The sequence below is a fragment of the Glossina fuscipes genome, unplaced genomic scaffold (assembly GCF_014805625.2).
Source record: "Glossina fuscipes isolate IAEA_lab_2018 unplaced genomic scaffold, Yale_Gfus_2 90, whole genome shotgun sequence".
In the NCBI taxonomy this organism is placed as follows: domain Eukaryota; kingdom Metazoa; phylum Arthropoda; class Insecta; order Diptera; family Glossinidae; genus Glossina; species Glossina fuscipes.
The window spans coordinates 2,775,838-2,787,148 of record NW_023998444.1 but is presented as its reverse complement, the minus strand read 5'-3'; the positions used below and the strand labels follow the sequence as shown (position 1 = coordinate 2,787,148).

The 11,311-nt window shown below is 33.1% G+C and overlaps 1 protein-coding gene across 1 annotated transcript; it reads right to left on the bottom strand.

The window, feature by feature from the left end:
* Positions 1 to 1,734: 1,734 nt before the first annotated feature.
* LOC119638581 lies at positions 1,735 to 10,505 on the bottom strand. Its single transcript, XM_038035449.1, has 11 exons — positions 10,416 to 10,505; positions 10,222 to 10,335; positions 9,938 to 10,155; positions 8,888 to 9,092; positions 7,960 to 8,079; positions 7,759 to 7,889; positions 6,136 to 6,380; positions 4,964 to 5,625; positions 2,406 to 2,862; positions 2,085 to 2,325; positions 1,735 to 2,017 (listed from the first exon to the last, which is right to left on the bottom strand). The coding sequence occupies exons 1-11, from the start codon at positions 10,503 to 10,505 to the stop codon at positions 1,936 to 1,938; spliced, it is 2,565 nt and encodes an 854-aa protein (XP_037891377.1). The 3' UTR covers positions 1,735 to 1,935.
* Positions 10,506 to 11,311: the final 806 nt, after the last annotated feature.

Genomic DNA, 11,311 nt, shown 5'->3' with positions numbered 1-11,311 from the left:
TTTATTGCTTTTTTTTTTTCTTTTTCTTTCTTTTGGAATATTTATTTTTTTATTTATTTTTTTTTTTTAAATATATATATACTTTTTACTGCCATATATTTAGTTATTGTACCTGATCTTCGTATGAACGAGGTAAAGGCTTTTTTGCTTTTGAATTATTATGCAATTAAATTTAATTTCTATAGCAGTTTTGACTTAAAAAAAAAAAAAAAAAAAAAGTACATTTTAAGACCACATCGAGTACTTTTAGTACATTTATATTTACACTTAGCTTTTAAGCCGAATTACTTATAATGTAGATAATGGACTTAAATGAAAAAAGTTGGAATAAGAAAAAAAACAAAAAAAAAATACTTTACATAGACCTATATTTTTGTTAGAAAAAGTTTTTAAAACAAAAAATATCAATAATAATAAAAATGAATGAATTAAAAAATCTTTAAAAATCACAAACTTATTACTATTATTATTGTATAATTTATTTAGATGAAATAATAGATAAATTCTAGGAGTAAAAATACGATGAGCAAAAATAAGCCAGATTTTCGGTACTTGCTTCTTTTTTTTTGTGTCGAGGTAAACTACACGGTTGACCCAGTTTTAATGAACTTCTCTGAAATATTCTACAGATATTATATAATCTCCCAGATTAGATGCGAAAAGCGAGTCTGAAATTGACATTCACAGAGCACATGTTTAATCCTAAAATTTTATTCACAATTGCAAATTGAGCGAAAAGATTTTTTTTAAAGATCCGTGATACGACCCAGGAGGATTCTTGAAAATCTGTTGACCCCGGGCGGATGGAGGGATCAAATAGTTACAAAATTTATTTGAAGTAAAGAAACATTGATCACAGATAAATGAAAACGTTTTTAGAGACCTGACGTTCGATTTTCGCATATTTTTGAACATTTTGCGTTAATTCTTCGCATATATTTGTACAAGTGGTTTTATATAATATATAATCTTATATATATAAATGTATAAAGGTTTTCATATGTTTCTTTTCTCTTCTGGATCGGGCAGTCAACGCATTGACATAATATTGTACGACAGTCTTTCGTTGCCCGGTCCTTGAAATTCGTGTATAACTATAAACAAAGACTGTTCGAGTCTGGCACCGCAAATGCCAGCAGTCTCGGAAACAATTTTCTGCTTTCTTCTGGAAGTGAACATTTACTTTTCATTTATTTTTTTTTTGTTGAAAAATGATCAATTATTTAGCGAACGCGGTGAAGGTCAAGAAAAGAATATGTTCGCAGGCCTATGGCCGTTTGTCCCAATCGGTAAGGACGTAATGTCTATGTCTGAAAACACTCACCATCTGTCTGATCGTTCGGCGTCTCCCATTGCAAATCACTGGACGGAGTAGATAATAGGTAGGCTAGGATAGAGAATCGCCAGCGGCCTATGCACGTTCGATGAGTAAGTTTTGTGTGTCCGTTCTTCCCTGTAAGGATAAAGCACGTGTATTTCTTTTAGATGTAGTCGTGTATGGAGTGACCGTGGGACAAACACCCTCAAATATTCTGGACTACCTAGCGCGGCAATGACACGTCCGTCCGTCTGTACCACTATCAATCGTCTTCAAGCGCATTTGGCGTAATCCTATAATAATAATTAAGTCAGTAGTTCGATATTTAGACAGGCAGGGAGGATTGGCAGACATAGCCATTACAAGTGCTATGTTTTCACATGCTGAGCATTTGCGACCTAGAGTAAACTTTACCGCGCTGAGATTTCAACCCATTAACATTAGCGATTCTTATCTATCTTACCTACCACTCACCCGGTAAATGCTTGTGATAAAACGGTAAAGGTAGGTTCGGCCTTGAAGACTTTTTTCATATTGAGTTTGCACTATCTATGGTATGTTTTAAATTTATTCAAATGAATATTAAATTATTTAAATGACATAAGACAAACTAAATATTATTCAATCGATTTATTAGCGCTCGTAGAAGAGTCCCTTTTATATAAATCATTTAACGATTGCTTGATGTTTGCTTCAAATCTAATATATATAAAAAAGAAAAAAGTATTAACGAAATATTGTTATATTAATTAACACCTCTTCTCACCTCTTAAAGCGTTCAAAGCGATTAGTATAAGTTTTTAGTTCGCCTTCTAGATTTCTAACTAAATATTGTACACGGCTTTTTACTTCTTTCATTTTGACGCGTTGAGTCCCTGCTTCACTTAATAATTTTTTAGTTATTTGTTTTACTTTCTCGATAATATAATCCTCATCGGTTAGTAAATGCGAAGGATATAAGGGCTTAGAAATTTTATTTCCATAAGTTTTCAATGTATTATTGACTTCTGTAAGTAATTGTTGAATCATTTTCGTTAGATTTATACGTATATGTAACTTATTTACCAATGTTAATAATACTTTTTACCTTTTTGGCCCAAACAACCAGTGCCAGATGCATAGACTACTTGTGCAGAATTATTGGCTTTTTCTTCATTTCTATTATTACCGTAAGTGAGCGAGCGTAAGTCGCTAATCGGCTGTAAATCAATCTCGTCATTCCATAAATTTATCGATTCCACTGCCAGCTCCCTATCAGTATTGCTTCGTAAAGATAACGTATCGGATAAAGCTGATTTTGGTTCACGTATTAACGAAATATTAATCGGATCGCTTAATTGATTCGATGTCTGAATAATGTCATTCCTCAATACGCAGGGGCTTGATGAGTGTAAAGGATCACTTTTAGTTCCTTGATTATCAATGTCGTATATAAGATTGAGTTCCATTTCTATAGAATTATGTATATCATTGTCTTTCGCACTGCTAAGGTACGTTTTTTGCCGCAATAAAATATTTCGTATTTCGCTAGAAGTTGACGTAACCTAAAATAATTAAGAATATTACAGTCGGGTTATACATTACTGTCACGTATGAAATTTAACAAACCTAATTTACTTACTAAAGATTCAAGTAATTTTCATCTGTGATCGTTATAAAGAAGTATAAGGGCTTGCTTAGGTTTAAAACACGAAGATCTACGTGATTCAAGTTCCCCCCATTAGTCAATTTTTAGACTTTCTTGCTACTATTGATCAGTTTTCATTATAAAAGTTAAAATATAAAAAATTAGACCTTTCTGCCGCCACATAAGGGTTTAATTTTTCATAAGAATCCTTAGACTTAGACACTAGGTGCAAGAATTACACCTACTAGACCCAAATTTAATATACTTATGTTTTTTAACAAATTGCTCTCACTAACCCCTTTTCATCATAAAACATGGGACATTTCTTGTTTTTGCCAATGAATCTAAAGAATAGATCTCTTAATGTTCAAAATTCCCTAAGATTAGTTTCTATCACGAGTTATAACGATGGATCAATTTCAATGCAGAAATATTGAAAGTCTATATTCCTATCGTATAGATATTCGATATCTATTTATATGGCAGGGGATTCAAAAAATTTCCCTTACCCGATCCAAAATTTTCATATCAAACGAAACATTTTAATTAATTGTGATCGCGTTAGTTTGGGTTTCGGAATTTTTGCTTTGATACCGCCCCGATTTTCGAAAAATATTTCTGATAAGTCACGGGCAGATTATTTCAACGCTCAAAATTAATTTGTGATGACATTATCTAAATAGTAGTTCCAACTTCTTATCTCAAATTCTTCCCCGAGTACACGAACAACCGATGCTCGCACATACGGACTGAATAATATCGTTTTCGAATTTACCCTAATCTAGACTACATTGCACGCTTCTTTTTGAATCGAATATAAGAAACAGCAAAAAAATAAAACTTTTTCTCGTGTACCGCTCTTGTTTGGGGGATTTCTGCATTAAAAAACAACTAAGAGCATTAGAGTTTTTTGCAAAAATTCCAGGTTCAAGGACATTAATTTCATGAGCCTCTTATTTCAACTGACACAATAAGAACAAGAAAGGAAAACGAGTTAGAAAATTGTATTCAGCGGTTGACTGAACCCTTTTATAAAGAAAGGAGAATATCGTACACCACTTTGTCGAATGCAGTTATTCGCTCCTTTGAGTAATAATACACCAAAAAGTAGAAATTAGTTTCATGCAAAGCCATAATTTCCATGAAAGCCCTCCGCATATTGAGAGATTTTGTCTCCCTATAAGAGAGAACCGACCCATGTGATGGCCGAAACTCCCTACAGTTAATTTTTTGGTTGATACGCTATTATGAATTAATTTTAATCGTAAAGCACTAAAAATGAACACTTTTTCCGAAGAGTTTACCACTCATGAGATATATTATATGGAATGGAGCTACGAAATAGACCCATATGATTTAAATTAGGTCTACTTAATTTTTTTCTTTAATTACTATCATGAATAAATTTTCATTATAAAAACATTAACAATTAGGCTTTTTTGGCATGTGAGGGTTTACGTTTCATGAGAATCCTTATAAGCTGTGGTATCCAAAAAATAGACCTATATGGCCCATGAAATATTGAAAATTCGACCTTTTGATTATATAATGCTTCAGTTTTCGCAGGAACAATTATATGAGAGGGAGATCAAAAAATTGCCAAGCTTGGCCAAAGTTTTCATATCAATTTAAATCACCGAAGCATTACTACTCAGCCACATTTTTCCCGAGAAATTTTGAAAATTACAATTTTTTTGCATACAACGACTTTTCAAAATAGGCCCTTATATGGAGAGTGATCGAAAAAGTGGACCGATCCGAACCATTTTCAAAATCATTCGTTCTTGGGTAAAAAAACACGTCTGTGTGCCAAACTTCGTCAAAATATCGCAAAAATTCCCACCTATAGCCTGAAGGCAAAAGCACATGATAGACGGACAAACACGATTCTGAATCGATCAGTATAATAATAGGTGGGCCTATCTTAAACCCATCTGATTGTTTCAAACGCCCGCACAAACTTAATACACTCTGTACTGGAAGTGGTGTAGGGTGTAAGCACAACAAAACCAACTTACGCTAACTGCGGCTGATTTATTCTCATCGTTTTGGATGGTTTCCTTCTTCTTAGGTATGTTATTCATTGCTTTCGCTTTTCGTTTCCTGATTGTTTTTATCGGTGGGACTTGCAACGATTCATTTACTCCACTATTTGAACTCTTATTAACAGCCCCACGATCTTTCCAATTTGCCGCTTCTGCTATATTATTATCCTTATTTGTTTTAAACAATTCGTTAGACATCAGCTCAATAAACTCAGTGCTGTTAATGGGCTCATAATTGCTTATATCATTATATGTTGAAACTTTTCGTGTCCTCTCCGAGCGATTTAAGTTTACCAGTTCTACGGGTTGAACGAACGATTTTGATGTTGAAGCTAATGTACTTGAATTTGCTGCTTCCGTTGATTTTTTTCTCATTGTTGTAGCATTTTTAATTGATGCCGAATTTTTACTGTTGCTATGTAGTCGTTGCATAGAATGACTTTTCGTTACATTAGTATTCGATAATTTTGATGTTTTTGGGGTTTCGATTGCATCAATTATATCCATTGGTTGCTGAAACCTTGGTTCAGATCTTGCCTTCACTGACTGCATCGTAGGCACTGGTATTAAGCTGTTGTTGTCATTGGCTTCACCAATTAATAAATTCAAACTTTTTCGAAACTTATTAGAAAAATCTAGAAAATATATATTTTTTAAAATTTTCAATTAAATTAAACAAAAAACAATAATTAGCGTTCGTCTAAAATATCTCAAAAACTTGCGATCTGTAGCTTGAACACACAATTACATGGACAGACATCAACTCGGAATGGATAGACGGACATACACTTCTGCAATCTTACAGCGATGGGCTAAATAAGAATCCCAATTACCATGTCAATGCGCGCGAATTTAAATATCATTGTGGTAGAGTTCACCTTGATTGTAACTAGTGAGAGAAATGGGAGAGGAAATGCGGCCAGTACCTACCCTTCTTAAGTATAAAAAATGAACAAAAGCATGACAGAAAAAGTTCCGTTCACAAATTAAAAACAAAACACAGAACTCGCTTAAATGAACCTTAACCAACTATTGATGACAACTCTGTCAAAAGTTGCTAAATTTCGCCACTTCGAGCTCAAAGTATTTTAGACTTTTTTTTTTTATATTATTATATAATTTTTCTTAAATAACTCGAAACTGACCTCCTTGTCTCGATGAAGATTCTTGAGATACACTACTGCAATGTGTATTTACGCTGTTATGATCATTAACGTATTCATGTTCATTAAAGTGATCAAAAAAATCACGATTACATTTTAATCGGGTCACTTCCTCATCTGACAAAAATAGGCATATGGTTTTGTAACCATTCAATTCTTCCAATACATTTGAATACTTGGACAATCGCACAGGTTCAGTATAATGGACAATTAAAGTTTTTCTTTCTCTAAAATGAAAAAAATTAAAAAAAAAAAATAATTAAATAAAAATCAAGTTGCATTAAAGTTGAAATGCATAAGAAAATCAGATCCGTATAGGAAAATGAGAAGGGGTTCAAAAAATTGCCTCTTTCCCAAATTTTCACACCAATTTAGAACGCCCAAATACTATTACTAAGCGATTTTTGTTGTAAAATGTTGAAAATTGTACTACATTTTCATATCAATATAAGGCGTTACATAGAGAGCGATCGAAAATATCGGCCCTTTGTGCACCAAAGCACATCAGTCTACCAAACTTCAAGGTATCGCGCAAATTACGGGCTATGGATTGAACACAAGAATACAGAGACAGGTAACAGATGGACAGAGGGACATACAGGTTTAGATCCGTTCAGAAAATGATCCTACATCGATCGGTATAATAAAGACGTAAAAAAATGATATTCGGTCGTGACCAAGTCTTTTACGCCCATCACCATTAACCTATGAAGGATTGAAAAAAAGAAAAATATCTATCTACATATACATTATGGGTTTTCTTAATATTCTTGTAGAATAATTTGGGGGAAATTTATATTGTATATCATATTGTTGTACTTTATGAAAAGCAAACGGCACAAGGCAAAGGCAGGAAAACAAAAGTGTTATCATTTTTGATTGTACAAGCATGTGGACTATGAAGGCATGTTCTTTGATCTGTTTGGACCATTTTCAAATTCCTTTCAAACAATATGCAGTTGATATTTTCCTTTTCAAGGATGGAAAACTGTGTGCTACATATACTACATAATTTGGTAGACGGACAAATGGGCGAACTAGCAGACAGACAGATGTACGGACAGATGTACGGCAGACGGGCAGTGAGCCAGAAAATGTATTCATCTTATGTAATCCGGATGAATAGCCGAGTAGGCAAAGAATCGAGACTAATAATTCAATGGTTGCGGGTTCAAATCTCAAGTGAAGATGATTTATATATTATCTGACAGCCTTTAAATCCATACTTTTTAAATTTGTTTACAAAACATTATGGGATAATCCCCAAAACTTTTTTCTAGGTGTTTTGACAATATTAATATGCCGCTTATCCATCGTTGATGGGTATTAAAACAATGAAGAAAGGTGGAGGAGGACCATCTCTACAATTAATTTAGTGTCGTATGGATGTGTTATCAGAGGCGCGAACCACCTCTTAAAAAGCTATTCACAGTGAGCCAATTTCGCACCAGTCAATCATTATAATTTTGTTCTTATTAGCAGTAAATATATTCTTATTAATATATATATTAATATATATTAATATATCTATATATATATATATATTTTTTTATTTTTTTTTTTTGGGAAACTCTTAATAAATATTTAAACTAACGAATTACTTACAAATTTAATGCAGTAATTTTTACAGTCACGTGCACTGTATCAAAGCCTGATTTTATCAACTTCTTATAATGACCAATAAATGATAGTGTACGAGGACTATAGTTGAAATTTATCCAAAATTTATCGCAATTCTATAAATATATAGATGGATATAAGTATTACGATTTCTTTATACTCTCTAAATATTACAGTATTACATACCAGAGGTTTATAAAAATCGAAATTTTTCTGAAAGCACAAGTAATCGCAATATAATGAATAGACTTTATGAGGCAGCATTGTCAAGTTCATGTTGAATTTGTTTAGAAGCCCTCGAGCCACCTGAAATAAGTTTCATTTTATTTTTGTTTTAATGATAACTGACTTTTTAAAGGCACTAAATGTCTTACCCAAGCATTACGAACATGCATATAATGAAACAAATGAAAACATTATAGTCGGACAACTCCGACTATTAGACACCGCACACTAATGCTATTGTCCAGCAATTTTTGTCGCGAAATATTGAAAATTGGCATATTTTTTCATATGCGTTAGACGGGGAGTGGTCAAAAAAATGGCCCAATCCATATTCGAGCCAGTGTGTCAATTTCATCAAAATATTAGAGAAATTGGGATCTGTAGTTTGAACACGAAAATACCTGCAAAAACATTAGACGGACAAATCGACAGGCAAGCTTAGAATCACTTTCTGAATCGATCAGGATAATAAAAGATGTATCTATTTTAAGCAATTTTCGCTGCCGTTGCGCCATCAGTGATGCCGGCTACAATAATTCAGACATTAGACGGACAAATCGATAGTCAAGCTTAGAACCACTGTCTGAATAGATCAGTTTAATAAGAGATGTACCTATTTTACGCAATTCTCGTTATTATACACGCCCACGTACCGTACCCTTGCACCATCAGTGCTGCCGGATATAATACTTCAATTGATTAAGAGAATCTGATATAAAAAGTATCTACAATATCTCCTTATATTCTCATACATATTTTTCAAATCAAAACTATTTATATAGTAATCGAATTTACAAGCTCACTCACAAAATTTTATGGTACCACGCCATGTAGCACACAAGTTTACAATAAAGGAACATTTTTTTTTTTTTGCTTAAACAAATCTTACATTTTCAAATTGTCCTCGATTGGCTTCTTTTATCACCGCACTCAAATCATTCTCGATCAGTTTTATATTAAACCAAGGAACGTTCTTTAATTCTTGATTTTGTTTCTCAATATCAGCGTACTTTAAAAGTCTTGTCATCAATTTTAATGCTAGTAATTGAGTATTGAAATCACCAGCATTTTCTATAGGGTATTGTAAGCCAGCACTTTCAGTAAGAATAAATGGACAAAAGAAACAAGAAGAAAATAAGAGAACACAATTATTACTGAAAATGCAACTCTATAATATATTTAAAAAATTAATTGTGGATCAATATTCATACGATACAAAACTGGCTGTACGTGAGTACCTGTTTTATAGCTTAACCTCTAGATGGCACAATGGACTATTCAAGCACTAATTGCCGTTCCCGCTAAGTGAAACAATTTATATAAGCTAGCGGCCGCACTGCACCTGGAGAACCTGGAGAACCAAATCGATTTAAAGTGTATGGGCGGCAAGTCCACAGAACTCATTCTTTACAGCATTCTCAATAAGCTCACTTAACCCTATGAGGTTTGGACACCTTTCCAACTTATGCATACTAAGTGGCTTCGAAGATTTAATATCAAGTCTACAAACACGTTCTTAATAAGCCGCCCAAATGCCATGAAGAAATTTGAACTTCTTTCCAACTTACGTGCACTAAATAAATTTGAAGACTTACTTTAAGCCTATCTTCTCAATAAGTTGAATTAACGTTATGAGGAAGTTTGAACGCCTTTGCAACTTATGTAGCGGTTAAAGGCTTACTTTAGCTTTGAAGACTTACTTTAAGCATATCTAGACCTTCTCAATAAGTTGAATTAACGCTATGAGGAACTCCGAATGCCATCCCTGCTTACTTTTTTTAAATAGACTTTCAAGCCTGTACAGACGTTCTCAATGGTTTGATTTAGCGCCATGAAGAAGATCCTTCCAACTTAACATAACGCAAATAAGCTTAAAAAGAGCCTATCGAATCGTCACCCTCCAGTTCGTAAAATGTACTATAAATAATAATGAACTTACATGCTTCCGGGCCTAAAATTTCCTATTTCTTGCAAAGCAGTAAATGAAGCATTTCGCAATAGTGTATCCATAGTTTCCAATAGCTTATAATGATAAGTTTCGATATTACGGACTGAATATGGTAAATAACCAATTATGTGGGGGAAAACCATTGGTATAGAGTCTTCATATATCCGCTGAAGTTTTTCATTCAATGGATCAATATAGAAAGGAATTCTCTGAAATACAAATTATATGTTTAACGATTTAATTACTTCGGGCGATATGAACATGAATGCACTCACTGCGTATAAACGACACCAATTAATTATGCATTCAAATATGTCACGTTCTTCGAGTTCTAAACATATCGTTAAATATCTGAAACCCGAAAAAAATTTTCGCACAACATCCTTATCCTTTACCGCGTAAGAAAGAAACGAAAAAATTTATGTGAGAAAATTAAAAAGTTGCGTTGATAGAAGAGATAAAAGTTTACCACATGCTTAGATTTATTGAATTCGTTAGCAATTCTCTTAAGATCGCTTAGGCATTGCACATCATTGGCTTCTTGCTTTCTAGAGCTCATTTTAGAATCTTTGGATATATTTATTGTGTTCGAAAGAATAAAAATTTCTCGTTTTTTTTCTTTTTTTCCTGTTTTTTCTTTGAAAAATGCGACAAGACAACTATTTTTTTTTTTTTTTTTTCATTAGATAATCTCAACCAAAAATCAAAAAAGTAGGAAAATTATTTTCAGTTATGGCCGAATCTCTTACACTTGACGAAAAACAAAAAGGGAGATATAAGAAAACTATGTTCGGTTGACATCAAATCTTTTATACCCATCACCGTTATCTTATCAAAGATTGAAGAAAGAAAAGATGAAAATTTGTACATTTCATAACATTGAGAGAGTGGAATGGATTTTTTCTAGTTTTCTAGAGCATTTTTCTGCACATTCATATCGCGTGTCTAAAGGTGTCCTCATTTTTAGTTGTAAAAGAAAGGTGGGCTTTATAGGCGTGCCTATTAACCTGTTTATGTCATTTTCAAAATCTTTTGCAAATTTTTATACGATATCTTAATTTCTGCGAACGGGAATAAACAGGCGGACCAACAGACAGATGGCGGGGAAGCTTATGCGCATTCCGAATTTGAAACTGGCCAAGAAAAAGAAGCCTTTGCATGCAATGTTTTGTTTACATTTCCCTTCAAGTGCTATTGTTTACAAGCAAAGTAAATTTTACGCTCAGTTAATTGAATTTCATATTCTCAGCATTTTTTGGCTCTTAATTTTGTGTGCGGTTGTTGTTGTAAAAGCAGTACAGTGCGTATATTGTTGTTGCATTTTGCGCCCATCTTTTTATTTGTTTACATTTGGAAGAATGGTAT